At 43.5% G+C, this 22,901-nt stretch overlaps 1 protein-coding gene across 2 annotated transcripts in view; it reads right to left on the reverse strand.

Annotated features, from left to right (window-relative positions):
• Positions 1-675: 675 nt before the first annotated feature.
• Positions 676-22,901, reverse strand: part of LOC142488357 (uncharacterized) — a 76,173-nt gene continuing 53,947 nt past the window's right edge. For both annotated transcript variants that reach the window (XM_075588780.1, XM_075588779.1), the window contains 3 exons: positions 19,907-20,020; positions 18,843-18,956; positions 676-2,107 (listed from right to left, as the gene is read on the reverse strand). In XM_075588780.1, the coding sequence (XP_075444895.1) occupies positions 1,038-2,107; positions 18,843-18,956; positions 19,907-20,020 (1,298 nt within the window). In that variant the 3' untranslated portion in view covers positions 676-1,037. The remainder of the gene's footprint in view (positions 2,108-18,842; positions 18,957-19,906; positions 20,021-22,901) is intronic.

Here is a 22,901-nt window from a genome sequence, read left to right on the forward strand (position 1 = left end):
TTTTTTTTTTTTTTTTAAATGAGCTAGCAGCCCTTGTTTCCCGCTGCTGGCGGCCCTGATCGCGGCGCCCCTCTAGCCAAGCCGCGGCGCACCAGGGCGCCGCGGCGCACAGTTTGGGAAACACTGCTGTACCTGATTCGGCAGTCTGTGGTAGCAGACGTGAAGGTTTTGATAGCTGTGAAGCGTGGCCCCAGAGCAGGTTGAGGATTAGAGGATTAGGTGTTGCAAAAGCAAAGCGTTCCCAAAACTCAGTGAGGGGTGGGACAGTGTGGAAGTATTAGGGCATTGGTGTTGGACGCAGGCCAATGAGAGGTGTGCGGGGGCGGGCATTGGACGCAGGCCAATGAGAGTCAGTGAGGGGTGGGACGCAGGCCAATGAGAGGTGTGCGGGGGCGGGCATTGGACGCAGGCCAATGAGAGTCAGTGAGGGGTGGGACGCAGGCCAATGAGAGGTGTGTGGGGGCGGGCATTGGACGCAGGCCAATGAGAGTCAGTGAGGGGTGGGACAGTGTGGCATTGGTGTTGGACGTAGGCCAATGAGAGGTGTGCGGGGGCGGGCATGGCCTGAGCAGGAGTGACAGGCCCAAGGTCCAATGCGATTGACCCTTGGGACGCAGACATACAGTGATTTCACAAATATATAGTAGATAAAAAACACACTTCTCAAACGACATGATACCAATACACTGTTTTATGGAATATAGAGTTTGAAAATAAAATAATCACAGTATTCTGTTTAAAAAGTCACTAGATATAAATTGCTAAAAAAGAGTATCTTAAAATTGTACAATTGGTACTAGTGTTCATACTACAGGGGTTTACAACAGGACTGACACTGGAAGAGAACAAAGAATAAGTGAGGAAATCTAGACTGACAGCAGCTGGTACAGAAGAAGACAAGAATCATGACAGAAGAGGAGAGTGGATTTTACCAGTTGTTTTTATTACACGATACCGGTCTATTGGAAACCCCCTACTCTGAACAAGGAAGTGGTTTCTCACGTGTATGAATCCTGTGGTGTTTGATGAGGTAACCGTCACGATAAAAGCTTTGTGTGAATCATCTGGTGTGTGAGAAGTAATGCCTTAATACGAAATTGTTCCCCACACTCTGTACATGTGAAAGGTTTCTCCCCTGTGTGAATCCTGTGGTGTGTAAGGAGGGATTTCTTAAGACGAAATTGTTCCCCACACTCTGTACATGTGAAAGGTTTCTCCCCTGTGTGAATCCTCTCATGATCAAGGAGACTGGCCTTTGATGTAAAGCAGTTACCACACTCTGCACATTTGAAAGGTTTCACCCCTGTATGAGTCTTCTGGTGTTGGCGGAGACTGCTTATATAACTGAATTGTTTCTCACACTCTGTACATCGGTAAGGTTTCTCCCCTGTGTGTCTCCTTTGGTGTCTGAGGAGGTCGCCCTTCATTGGAAAGCTTTTCTCACACTCTGTACATGGGAATGGTTTTGTCTCTGTATGAATAATCTGGTGTTTGAGGAGGCGGAAATTACTAACGAAATGTTTCCCACACACTGGACATGGGAATGGTTTTGCCTCTGTATGAATCATCTGGTGTTTGAGGAGGCTGTCCTTACTAATGAAATGTTTCCCACACTCTGTACATTGGAATGGTTTTGCCCCTGTGTGAATCCTCTCATGTCTGAAGAGGCTGTTCTTCCGTGAATAACTTTTCCCACACTCTGTACATGTGAATGGTGTTACCCCTGTGTGAATCCCCTTATGTTCAATGAGGCCAATCTTCTGAGAGAAACATTTCCCACAGTCTCCACATTTGAAAGGTTTCTTCCCAGTATGAGTGTTCTGGTGTTTGAGGAGATATTCCTTACTGCTGAATTGTTTTCCACACTCTGTACATTTAAAATGTTTCTCCCCTGTATGAATAATCTCGTGTCTTAGGAGGCTCCTCTTACAACTGAGTTGTTTCCCACACTCTGTACAAATAAAGGAATTCTCTGCTGACACTAGTTCCTTGCATGTATCCAACGTGTGACAGGAATCATTGGATTTTGGCACTTCAGGGCTACGAGGAATCAGATGGTTTCTGGACATATCAAAGCTCTCACTGTGCTCCTCCTTCAGGAAGTTCTCTAACAGGAGTAAACAAAAAATATAGAACTGAAATTATTTATCTGTAAATCAAAATGACTGAAAGCAAAATACTAATAAAATAATTTGCAAAATGTACTTTATCACTGCTTAATTAACAATGTTCACTTTTTAACCCATGGTTTTAAGGTTGTTGCCCCTGGATATCCAGTGTCCCCAATGACTTTGATGGAGGTCATCAAAGACCTGAAAGTTGTTTCTAGAAGCTCAGTGATGTAATTTTAAAACATATCATTTATATTTATAACTGTATTGATTGCCTAAAGAAGGGATCTGCAACCTTTCAATGAAGAGCAATTTTATAAAAAAAAAATCCTTTGTCCAAAATATTCCGAGAGCAGCAACACATGCATGAAAATTACACCCCAAAAACACACATACATACTAATAGGTATGAGTGCCCTGCCCTGAGGAAGGTCCCGTTGGAAGGACCGAAACGTTGGCGGACCTGTGTCACGTAATACACTTTTTTTGATACTAACTCTGCAGTGTGCTGTCTTCTTTTGGCTATCAGGATCCCCTGGTTACCATTAGTCTACATAATAATAGGTATATACTGTATAAGCATTAACATACGACAAACTTACTTTAATCAGAATAAGGGAAAATACAAAATATGTGGGGGGATAAAATGCATCTCAGAATGATAAGTCCCGTTATTTTTGTTTTTCCGTGCAAAAGTGTCATTTTCAAATACACACACATACACTAACCACCCCCACCTCCCCCCCCCCCCCAATTACAGGCACACTACTACCTCCTCCAAATACACACACGCATACACTACTACCCCCCAAAATACACACGCACACTACCCCCTCCTCCCCCCCAATATGTATACAGCAAGAGACAAAAAGGCTCCAATGCTTCATCCAACTGGACAAATCATTTGGTACATTACAATGTATATTCTCTGTAATGGTGTTGACTGCAAAACAGGATACGAACCCACAGGGCAGAGGTAGGGAGTAGTACACCGACCTTGGCCTGGGATCTGAAGCCTGCGTTGCAGGTGTAGTTATGTCCAATTCCGGGGTCGAGGCAGGCGGCAGGCAGGGATAGTCAAGTCCAAGCAGAAGTAAAGCACAAGTAGGCATTCACTGAGACAAAGGCAGAGCTCAAACAGAACCAGGTACAGAGTACTTTGCACAAGAAACGTCAGGGAGCAACTGCCTGCTATTTAAAGGCCAGAAGAAGCTGCTGGCAATGAGGGATAGAGAGAAGCTGACTTCCTGTCAGGAAATGAGGGACAGGAATTGCCAGGAAGCAATATGGTCATGGTAGGTTCAGTGAGGGTGTGAGGTCACTTCCTGTGGGCAGCCATCTTAGGTATCCAGACAGATCCCTTATAATTATCTATATACAGTCTTCATAAAAATGGGTCACTTAGTTAAATACTTTGGCCTAAATATTTGAAGCATACGTCACAGTAGACCCATTTCAGTAGGTTCTACACTACCAATATTATACAATCGTATGTATTTCTTCCACTGCATAGAGAAAAGAGAGGAAAAGAAAATGCTACAGCATGGAGTGCACTACAAACATGCGGTGCCTAAAGGGTTACAATTTAAGCAGCATTATATGTGCTATTTATGAGCTACAGTGCCATTAAAATCAGAAGTGCCATAATAATTATTTAAATACCAAAACAAAAACAGATATACTTCCTCAATATAGTTCTTTTTAGATCCTTCAAGCGAGTATGAGCATGTATGAGTATGAGCCTCTAGGAGCATTCAGAGAAGCGAGAGTAGGAGCAAAGCATGCATGTATGGCAGTTAAACCAAGGTCTGAAGTTAGAAGAGTGAGAATGGCAGAGAAGAAGTGGAGCATGTAGATCTTGAGAGGAAGATACACTGGCGACCAACTTTATTCTTACTTGGCTAGCTCCGCGAATTTCGGAATATCCCGGTGATGTGCGGTTTTGTGTCCATTTCTCCCGGGGTATATAGCGTTATTTTCGCGGCTGTGATTTAAGCATTTTATTCCCGCTGGCTGCAATACTGCAATGCCGTGTAAAAACACATGCAGGCGTTTGCGAGCTGTTGTCTTTGAAGCCGAGAAATTCATGAATTGTAATGCAGTATATACTGTATATATACAGTATATACTGTATAACAACAACCCCTATAACCCCTAACATACACATACAGTACTGTATATGCACATCAATGATACTATAGGCCGTCCCCTGGCGAGATGTGTTTTCAGCAGAGAGAGAACCGCTGCTCTCTCTGCGCAAACATCGGCACATTTAAAATTATTTAAAATACATTTTTATTCATAGTGTAGATGTGCAGGGGGTCTCCGGAGCTGAACCGCGTTGGGTTCAGGTCCGGGGACCCCCTGCTCCCCGAGATACAGCCCCCTTTATGAGGTGCCGGTATTTCTCTGCATTTAAAGGTCCCGATCACGTGACCGCGGCCTGTAAACCAAGCAGAGGGATACCGGCACCCCCTAAAGGGGCCTGTATCTCGGGGAGCAGGGGGTCCCCGGACCTAAAACAAAAACGTTTCTGCTCCGGAGACCCTCTGCACATGTACAGTATGAATAAAACACATATATAAATAAACACTCGTTCCTTACCTTAGCGGCTATGTGCTATGGTAACGAAGCAGCATGAATGTATTTTAATAATATTGTACAGTGAGCAGGGGGTTCCCTGAGCCAGAAATTAATGCTCAGGGGACCCCCTTCTCCTGCACAATATTATTAAAAATACAGAAATGCTGCTTCATTACCATAGCTGATAGCCGCTAAGGCAATGAAGGGGTTAATCCATCGTGCCCCCTTTATTGTGGGTAGCGGGGGTGGGTGAAGGGGGTATTTGGCCCTTGGTGTGAGTTTAGGACTTGCGGGGGGGTTGCGGGTGCACTTAACCCCTTCACGACCGTAGCAGTTAATACCGCTACGGTCATGAAGGGGTTAACCCCTACCGCTACACCCCTGCAATCCCTAAACAACCACCGTTGGGGCTAATACCCCCTTCACCCACTCCCGCTACCCACAATAAAAAAAAACTCACACACAGCAGCCGCCCAAAAAATAAATAAATAAATCTAAATAAATAAATGAATATAAATAAATACATTTAAAATACATTTTTATTCATAGTGTAGATGTGCAGGGGGTCTCCGGAGCTGAACCGCATTGGTTTCAGGTCCGGGGACCCCCTGCTCCCCGAGATACAGCCCCCTTTATGAGGTGCCGGTATCCCTCTTCATTTAAAGGTCCCGATCACGTGACCGCAGCCTGTAAACAAAGCAGAGGGATACCGGCACCCCCTAAAGGGGCCTGTATCTCGGGGAGCAGGGGGTCCCCGGACCTAAAACAAAAACGTTTCTGCTACGGAGACCCTCTGCACATCTACAGTATGAATAAAACACACACATCAATAAACACTCGTTCTTTACCTTAGCGGCTATGTGCTATGGTAACGAAGCAGCATTTCTGTATTTTTAATAATATTGTACAGTGAGCAGGGGGTTCCCTGAGCCAGAAATTAATGCTCAGGGGACCCCCTGCTCCTGCACAATATTATATATATATATATATATATATATATATATATATATATATATATATATATATATACAGTATATACACACACGATGAACCATACTGTTCTACAAATAACACTTCTCCATACAGACACACTACATTACAATGAATTTCCTTTAATAATCCTAACTGATCTTACAATCTAAATCATCAAATGACAAAGAAAAACCTCACATTCTAATCAATACATTGCATTTACATTGTATTTATGATGCATAAAATCTATGCACCATATACATTCTGCAAATGAATGTGAACAATATCATTGCAAGCAAAATACAGATACAGTAACTCCAAACAAGTCAACTATTTTAACCAATCAAGTAAACAAAAATCAATATATACTGTAAGTAGCAACCAGAAAACACAATTTAAAACCAAAGCTAACCCTTACAATACCAAGGATTACATCTATCTAATTGTAAAAAACATTATACTGTACACACATTGAAGCATTGCAATAAATAACATACAGTACAGTACATCCCCTGTATCTCCCTGCCTTGAGTGTAATCTGTGTAAAGCCCCCTCCCCCCTAATGTTTCTGTTAAATCTCTCTGCCTTCAGTGTAATCTGTTTAAAGCCCCCTCCCCCCTAATGTTTCTGTTAAATCTCCCTGCCTGTATTGCTGTGAGTGCAGTGTATGTAAATGTGGGGAGGGGGGGGGGGCCCGATGTGCATACTGTGAGGTCTAACCACCCTCACCCCCTACCCACATACCGTTACCCCCCCCCATCCTGGCCATGGCCCCTCCGCTTCTGCAAAACAGACACAAAAATGAAAACATCCAAAGTAATGTCCCCTAACCCCTTAATCACCATAGCGGTTATTAACCGCTACAGTCATTACGGGGTTAACCCACCCTCACCCACCACTCGGGATGCATACATACCCTCCCCACACTAACCCCCTTCCCCCGTGAGGCCTAACCACCCTCACCCAGTACCAACAAGGGAGGCCTACCCACATACCGTTGGGGAACCCCCCCCTCACCCCCAGTACCCACAATAAAAACAACAGTGACCCACAATAAACATCATTCTATTTATTAAATACATTACCCACCCCCTGTGCCCCCCCATAAATACATGATTTATTATTTTACAAACAGGGTTCATAACGCAGCCCCACGCGAGTCCCCGGTGGGCTGGCGGGGCACCTGGACAGACCTACAGGGTACCAGCAGCCCTTTTCAAACAGGTTCTGGAGGCCTGCTGGTGGATCCCACCAGCACCATGGCCCCCAGGTGGTCTCCATGGGTCACCGTGGGCCACAATTGGGTCCCCACGGTAGGCCCAAGGATGTCTGGGAGCCCCGGGTCAGACCCACAGGTGTCTGCGGGGCCTCGAGTGGTTCCCACGGGGGTCTGGGGAACTCACGGGTGCTCACTACGGGTCCGCGGTGCCCCCACAGAAGTGGAACCACACATCATCATCCCCGCACCTACGGGTCGGCGGTGCCCCCACAGAAGTGGGACCACACAGCTTCATCCCCGCAGACTACGGGTCGGCAGTGCCCCCACAGAAGTGGGACCACACAGCTTCATCCCCGCATGTGTCACCCGTGGAATCACCAGCCTGGTACCCGTGAGATACAGGTGGTCTCCAGAGGTCCCACGCTGAACCACGGAACAAACCCTGAATGTAAAAAAAATAAACCTGGCCTATACATTCAATACATACAACCCCCCCTCCAACACCTACAGTACAATAATGTGCAAAATAACTATTATCCAGATATGGATAATAGATTAATTGCCCATTATTAAAAACATTAACTAGCATATTCAAATAAATAAAGTGCTACTGACCTCATCAATACGAAGTGTCCATCGCCAGCAACATCCTTGTCTTGTCCACAAAATACATTGCCAAAACAAAGCCAATACATTGCAATTACATTCAGATATCAATTAACCCCTTAAACACCTTATCGGATAATAACCGCAAAGGTAATTAAGGGGTTAAGCCACACTGGCCCGATACCCACCCTTCACCCATGAATTTGTACAGTGGCTTCATCATGCAACTACAGTATATATACAGTATATATATATATAGATATATATATAACTACACAGAGAGAGAGAGATATATATATATATACAGTATATACACACACATGATGAACCAATATACAAATAAATGTAGAAGGGTTATCAAAACCATACTGTCGTACAAATAACACTTCTCCATACAGACACACTACATTACAATGAATTTCCTTTAATAATCCTAACTGATCTTACAATCTAAATCATCAAATGACAAAGAAAAACCTCACATTCCAATCAATACACTGCATTTACATTGTATAAATGATGCATAAAATCTATGCACCATATACATTCTGCAAATGAATGTTAACAATATCATTGCAAGCAAAATACAAACACTTCCAAACAAGTCAACTATTTTAACCAATCAAGTAAACAAAAATCAATTAGCAATCATTATTTACATCCCTAAACAATTGACAGTCCATCCCGAACAATGAAACAATTAACTAATTCACGCCTCGAGCAGAACAATTCAGCATGTGAAAAAATATACAAAGAGCCAACCGGAATACAAACTTTAAAACCAAGGCTAGCCCTGACCTCCCTCAAACACACAATACAATATCAACAATTACATCTATCTAATTTTAAAATACTTTAAACTCACAATAAAGCATAGCTGCATAGTCAAATTATTTTAAAACACATGAAAGAAAGCTTTTAAAACAACATCATTTCTTACCCTGTATGTATATATCTCTCTAGACATATATACATACATACATACATACAGTGGCAAGAAATGATATACCACAAAAAAAAAAAATACACATGTTAAAAAAGCTTTTAAAAAAATTATCAAGTTAAATAAAATACATTTCTTTAGTTCACTTACCATTACTTGCCCCCACTGACTCCCGTTGCGCAGCTTACTCACGAACCAATCCACGAACAGGAACCCATAAAATAATAAACCATAAAAAAAATAAACATTAAACTAAAAATCCAAATCAATCCACGGGTCTTCTACTTGTAATCCATCTTTATCTTCATCTGTATTCTTCTTTCTTCTATCTTCTTCCGGGCGGGAGGGGGTCTTCTTTCCATCTGCGGCCACGCCCTGGTCTTCTTTCTTCTCCGGAGGTCCTTCCTCCGCGGCGTCTGGCTTCAAAATGAGACGACATAGGCTTTTAAAGGCCTATGACGTCACATTTTCGTCATATGGTTCCCACGGCCCTGATTGGGCCGTGAAAACCATGTGTTTTGGCCGATAAAAATAAAAATGATGACGTCACTTTAAGGCAATGACAGCACAGCGAATCAGAATGGCTTGGCTTCAATTGCCTTTAAGATGACGTCATGAAAAGACACATGGCCGCCCTCACATGGTATGGTAGCCAATCAGAGCGTGGGAACTCCATCCCTACTCTGATTGGCTCTAGTATACTATGTGACAGAGGCTTGGGGGGAAAAAGGATGTGACGTACTACAGCCAATCAGAGTAGGGATGGAGTTCCCACGCTCTGATTGGCTCTAGTACCATGTGAGGGCGGCCATGTGTCTTTTCATGACGTCATCTTAAAGGCAATTGAAGCAAAGCCATTCTGATTGGCTGTGCTGTCATTGCCTTTAAGTGACGTCATCTTTTTTATTTTTATCGGCCAAAACACATGGTTTTCACGGCCCAATCAGGGCCGTGGGAACCATATGACGAAAATGTGACGTCATAGGCCTTTAAAAGCCTATGTCGTCTCATTTTAAAGCCAGACGCCGCGGAGGAAGGACCTCTGGAGAAGAAAGAAGACCAGGGCGTGGCCGCAGATGGAAAGAAGACCCCGCCCCGCCCGGAAGAAGATAGAAGAAAGAAGAATACAGATGAAGATAAAGATGGATTACAAATAGAAGACCCGTGGATTGATTTGGATTTTTAGATTAATGTTTATTTTTTTATGGTTTATTATTTTATGGGTTCCTGTTTGTGGATTGGTTCGTGAGTAAGCTGCGCAACGGGAGTCGGTGGGGGCAAGTAATGGTAAGTGAACTAAAGAAATGTATTTTATTTAACTTGTTAATTTTTTAAAAAGCTTTTTTAACATGTGTATTTTTTTTTTGTTGTGGTATATCATTTCTTGCCACTGTATGTATGTATGTATATATGTCTAGAGAGATATATACATACAGGGTAAGAAATGATGTTGTTTTAAAAGCTTTCTTTCATGTGTTTTAAAATAATTTGACTATGCACCTATGCTTTATTGTGAGTTTAAAGTATTTTAAAATTAGATAGATGTAATTGTTGATATTGTATTGTGTGTTTGAGGGAGGTCAGGGCTAGCCTTGGTTTTAAAGTTTGTATTCCGGTTGGCTCTTTGTATATTTTTTCACATGCTGAATTGTTCTGCTCGAGGCGTGAATTAGTTAATTGTTTCATTGTTCGGGATGGACTGTCAATTGTTTAGGGATGTAAATAATGATTGCTAATTGATTTTTGTTTACTTGATTGGTTAAAATAGTTGACTTGTTTGGAAGTGTTTGTATTTTGCTTGCAATGATATTGTTAACATTCATTTGCAGAATGTATATGGTGCATAGATTTTATGCATCATTTATACAATGTAAATGCAATGTATTGATTGGAATGTGAGGTTTTTCTTTGTCATTTGATGATTTAGATTGTAAGATCAGTTAGGATTATTAAAGGAAATTCATTGTAATGTAGTGTGTCTGTATGGAGAAGTGTTATTTGTACGACAGTAAGGTTTTGATAACCCTTCTACATTTATTTGTATATTGGTTCATCATGTGTGTATATACTGTATATATATATATCTCTCTGTATATATATATATACTGTATATATACTGTAGTTGCATGATGGAGCCACTGTACAAATTCATGGGTGAAGGGTGGGTATCAGGCCAGTGTGGCTTAACCCCTTAATTACCTTTGCGGTTATTATCCGATAAGGTGTTTAAGGGGTTAATTGATATCTGAATGTAATTGCAATGTATTGGCTCTGTGTTGGCAATGTATTTTGTGGACAAGACAAGGATGTTGCTGGCGACGGACACTTCGTATTGATGAGGTCAGTAGCACTTTATTTATTTGAGTATGCTAGTTAATGTTTTTAATAATGGGCAATTAATCTATTATCCATATCTGGATAATAGTTATTTTGCACATTATTGTACTGTAGGTGTTGGGGGGGGGGGGGGGTGTATGTATTGAATGTATAGGCCATGTTTATTTTTTTTACATTCAATGTTTATTTTTTTTACATTCAGGGTTTATTCCGTGGTTCCGCGTTGGACCTCTGGAGACCACCTGTGGTTTCCTCGGGTATCTCACGGGTACCAGGCTGGTGGTTCCACGGGTGACACATGCGGGGATGAAGCTGTGTGCCACTTCTGTGGGGGCACCGCCGACCCGTAGTCTGCGGGGATGAAGCTGTGTGGTCCCACTTCTGTGGGGCACCGCCGACCCGTAGGTGCGGGGATGATGATGTGTGGTCCCACTTCTGTGGGGGCACCGCGGACCCGTAGTGAGCACCCGTGAGTTCCCCAGACCCCGTGGGTACCACCCGAGGCCCCGCAGACACCTGTGGGTCTGACCCGGGGCTCCCAGACATCCTTGGGCCTACCGTGGGGACCCAATTGTGGCCCACGGTGACCCAAGGAGACCACCTGGGGGCCATGGTGCTGGCGGGATCCACCAGCAGGCCTCCAGAACCTGTTTGAAAAGGGCTGCTGGTACCCTGTAGGTCTGTCCAGGTGCCCCGCCAGCCCACCGGGGACTCGTGTGGGGCTGCGTTATGAACCCTGTATGTAAAATAATAAATCATGTATTTATGGGGGGGCACAGGGGGTGTGTAATGTATTTAATAAATAGAATGATGTTTATTGTGGGTCACTGTGTTGTTTTTATTGTGGGTACTGGGGGTGGGGGGGTGTTTACACAACGGTATGTGGGTAGGCCTCCCTTGTGGGTACTGGGTGAGGGTGGTTAGGCCTCACGGGGGGGGTTAGTGTGGGAGGGTATGTAGGCATCCCGAGAGGTGGGTGAGGGTGGGTTAACCCCTTCATGACTGTAGCGGTTAATAACCGCTATGGTGATTAAGGGGTATGGGGACATTACTTTGGATGTTTTCATTTTTGTGTCTTTTGCAGAAGCAAAGGGGCCATGGCCAGGATGGGGGGGGGGGTAATGGTATGTGGGTAGGGGGTGAGGGTGGTTAGACCTCACAGTATGCACATCGGGTCCCCCCCCCTCCCCACATTTACATACACTGCACTCACAGCAATACAGGCAGGGAGATTTAACAGAAACATTAGGGGGGAGGGGGCTTTACACAGATTACACTGAAGGCAGAGAGATTTAACAGAAACATTAGGGGGAAGGGGGCTTTACACAGATTACACTCAAGGCAGGGAGATACAGGGGATGTACTGTACTGTATTGTTTATTGCAATGCTTCAATGTGTGTACAGTATAATGTTTTTTACAATTAGATAGATGTAATCCTTGGTATTGTAAGGGTTAGCTTTCGTTTTAAATTGTGTTTTCTGGTTGGTACTTATATATTGATTTTTGTTTACTTGATTGGTTAAAATAGTTGACTTGTTTGGAGTTACTGTATCTGTATTTTGCTTGCAATGATATTGTTCACATTCATTTGCAGAATGTATATGGTGCATAGATTTTATGCATCATAAATACAATGTAAATGCAATGTATTGATTGGAATGTGAGGTTTTTCTTTGTCATTTGATGATTTAGATTGTAAGATCAGTTAGGATTATTAAAGGAAATTCATTGTAATGTAGTGTGTCTGTATGGAGAAGTGTTATTTGTAGGACAGTATGGTTCATCATGTGTGTGTATATACTGTATATATATATATGTATAGGGACTGTTGATATATATATATATATATATATATATATATATATACTGATATGTCGATTACTTCCTACAACTGTATGTGAAATTGTTACCATCTTACATCAATGACACGTTGCACGTCATTGACTCCACCTCCGAGATTACTTGGAAAGATACATTCTGTTGGGCCACATGTGATGTATGTTCTCTTTATACCTGCATAGATCATACTAAGGGCCTAGAAGCCATCAATCACTTTTTACAATTAGATTTGAATTTACACGTGTCACAAAAAGATTTTATTTTATCTTGTATCAAGTTTATTTTGACACATAATTATTTCACTTTTGATGGTACTTTTTATTTGCAGACATGTGGAACGGCCATGGGTACCAGATTTGTTCCCAGCTATGCGAACCTCTTCATGGGGTTGTGGGAGAACCTCCATGTTTGGGGTAATGCGCGGCTGGTGGCGGGTCTGGTGTTCTATGGTCGTTTCATAGATGATATTATTATTATTTGGGATGGTGATAGGGGCCAACTGAGTGATATACTGGACTCATTTAATGTCAACAGTATGGGGCTTAAATTCACCTACACCATACATCCAGATACGGTGGTATTTTTAGATCTTGAGCTGTTCATTGATAGGTCAGACATGAAGATACATAGCAAAACACACTTTAAACCTGTCTCCACTAATGGGTACTTGCAATACGGTAGCAACCACTATAAAAAGTGGCTAAATAACATCCCTAGAAGCCAATTCTTCAGAATCCGTCGGAATTGTTCCTTAGACTCAGATTTCTGTGACCAAGGAGAGACTTTAATGAACAAGTTTCTCCAAAAGGGTTATGATAGAACGGTGGTACAGAGGGCGTTTGATGACGCTAAAGGTACTGACAGGAGTGCTTTACTTAAGAGGTCCAGGACCAGATCTGACCATGCTGGCCTTGATCCAGCGGTGGACAGAGATAGCGGGAATCCTTTGCATTCATTTCCAAAGTTTATTACCAAGTACAATAAACTGGCCTACCAGGTCAAACATATTATCAATAGACATTGGAGCATTATTCAGAATGATCCCATTCTAGGGCCTAGGGTGCCTAAACGAGCTCCTATTGTCTTTAAAAAGGCAAGGTGCCTGAAGACCATGATTGCCCCAAGTGGACTCAAGCCCATCACCAATTTACCATCTATCACATCTACTAAGATTCTAAAAAAGGGTAATTTTTCCTGTGGTAGAAATAGATGTATTACTTGTGGGCATATAAGTAAAATTAATACCTTTAAATCCTTTTCTAACGGTTAAGTACATGAAATCAAACATCACATTAACTGTCTTAGTACCTATATTGTATATCTCATCTCCTGCCGTTGCGGCCTACAGTATGTGGGCCGCACGTCAAGGACGATTAGTACCAGATTTATTGAGCACCGCAGAAATATCAAACATGGTCTTCAGTCACACTGCCTTTCACGACACTTTGATAGTGTACATAATAAGGATCCCTGCTCTCTGTATCGAGGCCATCTCACCTTCCCTTTCGGAGGGTGATAGGTTCACTAAATTGTGTGTCAGGGAGACCTACTGGATATATGTACTTGGTACATTGGTTCCAGGGGGTCTCAATGACACAATAGACATCAGTACAGTAGTGTAATTGCATGTTCATGTCTACTGTGGGGTGTGATCTTCTCAGGGAGGTCTGGGTTGAGCGATTTATTTCGTTCCCTCCGTGTGGGCACCAACACCACCACATTGACTCAATATACAATTGTATTTACATCTGACGGTTCCCTTTTTATAATGGCCTAAACATGATCATTCACGTATGAATTTCAATATATATGGGTACCATTTGCTTTGCTTGTGCGACCACCATTGGTCCAGTAACCTTCTTCGTCCATTATTCATTATTAGTAATATCAACATTTATCTTTCATATATATTTTATTATTTTTCATCTTCTATCATATTTTTATTTTATTTTTTACTCACCCTTCCCTTTCCTCTCCCCTTGTCCCTCTCCCCTCCACGGCCCTCCCCTCTTATACCCTACCTCCCCCCCTCCTTTCACTCCTTGCCTCCTCCACATTTACACATCCCCCCTTTTAGTTGCCTCCTACACTCCCCTCCATTCCTTTCACTCTTTACCTCCACCCCCCCTTCCCTTCCCTCCCCTCCCCCCTTTCCCCCTCCCCCCCTTTTTTCCCTTTGTTCATTTTCTTTGTGTGTTATCGTGTCATCATTTTTTGCATTTTTTGCACCTTGATCCCTCTGAATCTCTTTAGTACCAACATTGTCTCCTTATATATTTAGTGGAAATTCACCTTTTCCTATATATTTAGGTTATTTGCTACCCTTCACTAGCATCTGTTTTTCATATAATACTATAATATGGAAGTTATCTGCCAATGATATTCTATTAAATTCTTGTGCTATATTTACAATTATATAATCTTTTTTATTACTTATATGCATTTCACTTTTTATTTCATTTGTTAAAGTGTATGTAATTGCATGCATTGATATGCCTGGTCATTTTGTTTAATTTTATTAGCTTATTTTTTATATATATTTTGGTATACATAGGGGTTAATTTCATCCTTATATTGATCACATGTATCCTATTAGTAATTAGCTGTCTTCTATGCTCTGATTGGTCTAACGTACTATATTACTACGTCCAATACCAATACCATTATCTCCTGATGAAGTCTCGCTCGAGACGAAACGCGTAGAGAGTGCAGTGGTGGTTATTGTCCAGTTTTTATCTTTAATACTTTCACTCATGTGCTACGGCATATTTTTGCTGTGCTGATAGCATTTACTCAGCCGCCCAGCCGTCCAGCCCGTTTTCCATTGTGAATCCTCTCCGGTTGAAACTCACTGACGTCACCGAATTCTCACGAGATTTGGATCAGAGAACTCACTGTGTGACGCCGGAGCAAGGGGAAGGCAGCGTCCCTCGTGCATTTCGGTCCCTGCAAGGACACAGAGGGGCTACTGCAGTAGGACATACCACGGACATCACAGCGAAGTCCTCCATACTGGGTTCCTGCGTCTGACGGGCTGAGTTTTACTCAAATATGCTTTATATTCAGCTATGTTTGTGAGTGTGTATTTTTAAATCCTTCATTCCATAAACTTTATTGTTATACTATTTTACGCTATGAGTGCACCTGTTTTTTCTGTGTTTATATATATATATATATATATATATATATATATATATATATATATATGTATAGGGACTGTTGATATATATATACTGTATATATTTGTTTATCTTCATGTATTTATTTATTTATTTAGATTTATTTATTTATTGTGCTGCTGCTGTGTGTGAATTTTTTTTGTAGTGGGTAGTGGGTAGTGGGTGTGGGTGTGGTTATTTACACGGGATCCCCCTCCCCACATTTACATACAGTACACTGCACTCAGAAACACAGGCAGGGAGATTCAACCGACACAACAGGGGGAGGGGGGCTTACACAGATTAGTCAAAGCAGGGAAGTTTAGCAGACACAATAGGGGGAGGGGTTTTTACATAGATTAGTCAAGGCAGGGAAGTTTAACACACACAATAGGGGGAGGGGGTCTTACACAGGTTACAGTCAAGGCAGGGAGGTTTAACACACACATTAAAAATATGTATTTAATGTATTTATTGTTTATTCTGCCTTAACCTTCATTGCCTTAGCGGCTATCAGCTATGGTAATGAAGCAGCATTTCTGTATTTTTAATAATATTGTGCAGGAGCAGGGGGTCCCCTGAGCATTAATTTCTGGCTCAGGGAACCCCCTGCTCACTGTACAATATTATTAAAAATACAGAAATGCTGCTTCGTTACCATAGCACATAACCGCAAAGGTAAAGAACAAGTGTTTATTGATGTGTGTGTTTTATTCATACTGTAGATGTGCAGAGGGTCTCCGGAGCAGAAACGTTTTTGTTTTAGGTCCGGGGACCCCCTGCTTCCCGAGATACAGGCCCCTTTAGGGGGTGCCGGTATCCCTCTGCTTGGTTTACAGGCCGCGGTCACGTGATCGGGACCTTTAAATGCAGAGGGATACCGGCACCTCCTAAAGGGGGCTGTATCTCGGGGAGCAGGGGGTCCCCGGACCTGAAACCAACGCGGTTCAGCTCCGGAGACCCCCTGCACATCTACACTATCAATAAAAATGTATTTTAAATGTATTTATTTATATTTATTTATATTTATTTATTTATTTTTTGGGCGGCTGCTGTGTGTGATTTTTTTTTATTGTGGGTAGCGGGGGTGGGTGAAGGGGGTATTAGCTCCAACGATGGTTGTTTAGGGCTTGCAGGGGGGTAGCGGGAGGCCTTAACCCCTTCATGACCGTAGCGGTATTAACTGCTACGGCCGTGAAGGGGTTAAGTGCACCCGCAACTCCCCCGCAAGTCCTAAACTCACACCAAGGGCCAAATACCCCCTTCACCCACCCCCGCTACCCACAATAAAGCGGGCACGGTGGGTTAACCCCTTCATTGCCTTAGCGGCTATCAGCTATGGTAATTAAGCAGCATTTCTGTATTTTAATAATATTGTGCAGGAGCAGGGGGTCCCCTGAGCATTAATTTCTGGCTCAGGGAACCCCCTGCTCATTGTACAATATTATTAAAAATACAGAAATGCTGCTTCGTTACCATAGCACATAGCCGCTAAGGTAAGGAACAAGTGTTTATTTATATATGTGTTTTATTTATACTGTACATGTGCAGAGGGTCTCCGGAGCAGAAACGTTTTGGTTTTAGGTCCGGGGACCCCCTGCTCCCCGAGATACAGGCCCCTTTAGGGGGTGCCGGTATCCCTCTGCTTGGTTTACAGGCCGCGGTCACGTGATCGGGACCTTTAAATGCAGAGGGATACCGGCACCTCCTAAAGGGGGCTGTATCTCGGGGAGCAGGGGGTCCCCAGATCTGAAACCAACGCGGTTCAGCTCCGGAGACCCCCTGCACATCTACACTATGAATAAAAATGTATTTTAAATAAGCGGATCTCTCTCTGCTGCAAACACATCTCGCCCCCGCCGGCCTATAGTATCATTGATGTGCATATACAGTACTGTATGTGTACAGTACTGTATGTTAGGGGTTATAGGGGTTGTTGTTATACAGTATATATATATATATATGCATGCCGGGCTCCTTTTGCCGTCCCAGCCAGGCGCATGCCCGGCTGACGCGCAGTTGATGTGTTAATTGATAATGGTTCAGGATTTACTAGGCTGCAATGCTTCGCGTGTCCGCCAGATGGCATACATTCATGAATTGTAATGCAGTATATATATGTATACAGTATATATTTATATATACTGCATTACAATTCATGAATGTATGCCATCTGGCAGACACGCGAAGCATTGCAGCCTAGTAAATCCTGAACCATTATCAATTAACACATCAACTGTGCGTCAGCCGGGCATGCGCCTGGCTGGGACGGCAAAAGGAGCCCGGCATGCTCCGGGTGAACAGCTTGGCATTCCAGGAACATGCCAGGTAAAAGCCGGTGATTTGAAAGAATAAAAGCTGCCGCAGCAGTAGGCACAATTAGACTTCATAACATGGTTGTCTGAATCAGTTAAGGAACAGACAGAAGAGGGAGGAGAGCAAAGTGGAGCTGAGAGCGTTTGGCTTAATAAAACGCAGGTCTCTACAGAACGGAGGGGTAAATGGAAGTGAAAAGGTGAATTCAGAGATGAGATGATAGTCAGCGAGAGAAAAAGGTAAATAGGGAAATTACAGAGACAAGTGTCTAAATTAATCTTGGCATTTAGAGTCTACCAGCACAGGCAGAATACAATGGTCACACAGTGGAGGTGATCTTAAAATTGTTTTTTCCAAATGTGCTCCATCTCATCCGTTGAAGGTCAGGAAACCATTTCCAACCTTTATACTCAATTGAGAGCCATATTAGTCCTCGAACTCTGCTGCAGGTAGCTTCTCCAAAACACCTAGCAGGCCTACGGACTTCCTATGAGACGCAATTAACCCTCAAAACTCCTTTAATGTGACTACATAACGATTCCTAACTGGACGTGAAAAGTAAGTGATTGTACGTGATTATGTATGTATAATAATAATAACAACAATAACAACAAAACACATGATTTTCAAAGGTTATTAGAACATATAGCTTGTAATTCTATTATTGCATTAATGTTATTTTCCCCAATATTGTAGACGTCAGTTCATTTTTTAAACAATTTGAATAAAGACAAGTGGGGATATAAAGGTACTTACCACCAATAGGAAATGAATCCATTTCACTCTCTATGATTGTCAGACTTTCCTCAGTGTTAGGCTCTTCTTTTTCTGACGTAACCTCTAAACTCTGTGGCACAACCACTGGGAAACCTGGCAATAAGAAAAATCCAGCATGTAAAGGATTTATCTAGGATATTGCATTAAGAGGAGCGAGTTTATGAGCAAAACATTCATGTATGGCAGTTAAACCAAAGTCTGGGGTTAGAAGAGCGAGAGTGGAAGAGAAGAAGTGGGGCATGTAGATCTTTAGAGGAAGATAGGGCAAAATTAGACTTCGTAATAAGGTTGTCCGGGTCAATAGAGGAACAGACAGAAGAGGGAGGAGAGCAAAGTGGAGCTGAGAGCGTTTGGCTTAATGAAATGCAGGTCTCTACAGAACGGAGGGGTAAATGGAAGTGAAAAGGAGAATTCAGAGATGAGATGAGGTGATGGTCAGGGAGAGGAAAAAGGTAAATAGGGAAATTAGTGAGGGTCAAGCTTCTGGATTAATCTTGGCATTTAGAGGCTACGAGCATAGGCAGAATACACTGTCAAACAGTGAAAGGTGGTCTTAAAATTGTTTTTTTCCAAATGTGCTCCATCTCATCCGTTGAAGGTCAGGGACCCATTTCCAACCTTTATACTCATTTGAGAGCCATATTACTCCACTATGCTGCAAGTGGCTTTTCCAGAACACCCAGCAGGTCTACGGACTTCCTATGAGAGGTAATTAACCCTGAATACTCCTTTAATGTAACTACATACGGATTCCTAACTGGACGTGAAAAGTAAGTGATTGTACTTGATTATGAACCTGGAGTGCTGGAAACAGTTTTTGGTGCTACCAATGTTCAAACCTCAATAACAATAATACTCTCATAATAATATCGTCATAATAATAACAACAATAACAACAAAACACATGATTTTCAAAGGTTATTAGAACATGTAGCTTGTAATTCTATTATTGCATTAATGTTATTCTCCCCAATATTGTAGACATGTCAGTTCAATTTTTAAACAATTTCAATAAAGACAAGTTGACATATAAAGGTACTTACCACCAATAGGAAATGAATCCATTTCACTCTTTATGGTTGTCAGACGTTCCTCAGGCTTTGGCTCTTTTTTCTCTGACTTAATCTCTAAACTCTGTGGCACAACCACTGGGAAACCTGGCAATAAGAAAAGAAAAATCCATCATGTTAAGATGGGAGTGGGGGCTCTTCTTCTGATATCTCCTCTGATATAAAATAGTAGCAAAGAATTGTAAAGAAATGTGTTACTGACCCTTCTGGAAGAAAATTACTTAAAGAGTTGAAGCCAGGGGAAAAAAAGTATAGCCCCCTCGAGATTTGAAAAGATGTGTAGTGAAAAACAGGCTCATCCGTCTCACTAATTATTTCCACCAATACATTGTTTTTGTGGTTTTTAAATTTCGCGTTTAATTTTTTTAACTAACCGTAACTGCACCAAGCCACCAACTGCGCACTACAACTGTTAGGTATGTATATACAACTTTGTTTTCACTTTGAGCGCCGTGGAAAAATCCTGATAACCTTTCGGAGCCTTGAACCGAAAAAGTTTGGGAACCACTCTACTATACCATGACAAATTTCCTTAGACAATTCCAATCTGGCTTTCGCCCCAAACACTCCATGGTAACTACCATCCTAAAAGTTTGCAATGAGATTCAGTGTGCAATGGGACATCTTACTGGTGCAATATTCCTAGATTTTGCAAAGGCTTTTGATACTGTTGATGATGTTATATTGCTAAACAAACTTCAGTGCTCTGGAATAGGGAAGCATGCGTTAAAATGGTTTAATTCCGGAGGCGCATGCGCGACAGTGGAGTGGATGGAAGCTTGACTTAAAAGCTCCGTCCCTACCGGCGCATTTTTGGAAGAAATTAGCCAGATCTGCACCGAAAACTAACTTTTTCTCAAGCACAACTGTTGTCGGAAACACTAGAGATGCCGACACAAACGAGGCAGAAGAGAAAAAAACCCTACTGACAGAATTTTATGCTAAGTCGGGGAAGTCACGGGCGGGAAGCCAGGAACCCCAAGATGCCGGATCAGGCTCTGAAAGCGAGCACTCGGAGCAGAGCGATGCCCCCAGGGATACAACCCCAGCCACCAAAGATGATATCAGAGAATTTTGTGGCCAAAGTAAGGCTTTCTTTAAAAGGGAACTTTGGGAAATGAGGAAGGAGGTGGATGGGCTGGGAGAAAGGACCAATGTAGTGGAAAACAAAATGGATGAAACTATCAAATCCCTGCAAAAAAATGTCAAGACCACGACCCTACTCAGCACAAAAGTGGAGGAAATGGGGGACAAATTAGAAGACATAGAGATCAGAGAGAGGAGGAATAACTTGAGGTTAAGAGGGGTTCCGGAATCAATAACAGACGCCGACGATTTCGTGTCAAAATGGCTGGAGCAATTATTCCCTGACAAGCCTGAAAATCAGAGGTGTCTGGATAGATGTCATCAGGGCGCTGCGTGACAAACCTCAACCCTCTGACCCCCCCACAAGACATCATCCTAAGATTTCATTATTACAAAACAAAAGAGGTGGCCTCCCAGATCGCAAGGGCTGCTAAAAACCTGGAATATGAGAGCATAAAATCTCAGGTCTTCCAGGACCTGGCACCCACTACCCTGGCAAGAAGAAAGAGCTTCCATCCGATCACCAGGGCTCTGAGAGAGAAGGACACTTAAGAGCCCCACTGTTGCAGCCTTGCTATGGGCTGGAGATATCAGGGGTTGTGGCAAAATTAGACCACCCCGGGTTACCTACAAGCCAGGAGCTAAGGCGGGTGCATCCGCACCATCAACCCTGAGCTCGTGTCCGGTAATGGGGTCACAGCTTCAGGGAGAGGGGCTAGCCCCGTTAGCACCCAGCTCTAGGGTAGGATTGCCTGGGAGAGGGTTGGGTGGGCCAGTGGGAACCGGGGAGGAAAGGCAGCAAGTGAGCCAGCTAGATTTCCCCATTACCCTGGCAGAGCATCAGGGGGTCTATCGGTTTAGAGCCCCACTGTTGTCGCCTGGCTATGGGCTGGAGGTATCAGGGGCAGTGGCAAAGTTAGACCACTCCCAGGATACCTGCCAGCCAGGAGCCAAGGCAGGTGCTTCTGCACTGGTGCCCCTGGGGTCCTCTCCGGTAATGGGGAGGCAGTGTCAGGGAGATGGCCTCACTCAGGTGTCCTTAGTATCGAGTCCTATGACTAGCTAGGGAGAAGCGGAGTGAGGGAAGGCTGCAGGTAGGTAGCCAGCACAAGGTCTCAGTAGGAGAAGAAGGGCTAGTGGTAGCCGGGGAGGAAAAGCAGCAGGTATGGCAGCTAGAGTTCCCCATTACCCTGACGGAGCCTCAGGGGGTCTCTCAGATCAGCAACCCCCTGTTGCAACATGGCTATTGGCTGGAGGTATCATGGGCAGTGGCAAGCTTGTGCCACCCCAGGGATACCTGCCAGCCAAGAGCTAAGGCGGTTGCATCTGAAGAGATGCCCCTGATCTCATCCCTGGTAAGGGGGAAACAAGGTCAGGGGGGTAGGTGCACTCAGGTAGTCCCTGTGTCTAGGTTAGGATTGCCTAGGGGGGAGCAGAGTGAAGGTGGGCTGCAGGGAGGTAGGCAGCCGGAGCCATCAGCAGTGGCTGAGGTGCTGAGCCTAGGGGAGGCTAGGCGGGGAGGCACTGTGGAGCAGGGGGAGATAGGAGGTCAGTGGGGTGTCAGGCAGCTGGTAGAAGCTAGTGATGGGCTAGGAAGGCAGGCGGTTCCTTGTTCTGACTTGCCAGGAGCGACCCCCATGACAGATTCCCCAGGGTTCCCGGAGGTAGGGCTGTGGGTAAGTAGGCAGCCAGGAGAAGTAGCCAGGGCTAGGGGGGTACAGCAGAGGGTTCTGTCCCCAGGTCAAGCTACAGAGAGGAAGGGCAGCACAGTGGAGGGGAGAGGAGTGATGCTGGCCCTAGCAGCAGTGGTGGTAGTAGGTGCTTATTTCCTGGCCTTCAGTTTTGAGAGGGCAGGAGCAAAGCATCTGGGTACCAGGAACCC

The sequence above is a fragment of the Ascaphus truei genome, chromosome 2, assembly GCF_040206685.1.
Source record: "Ascaphus truei isolate aAscTru1 chromosome 2, aAscTru1.hap1, whole genome shotgun sequence".
Lineage (NCBI taxonomy): Eukaryota > Metazoa > Chordata > Amphibia > Anura > Ascaphidae > Ascaphus > Ascaphus truei.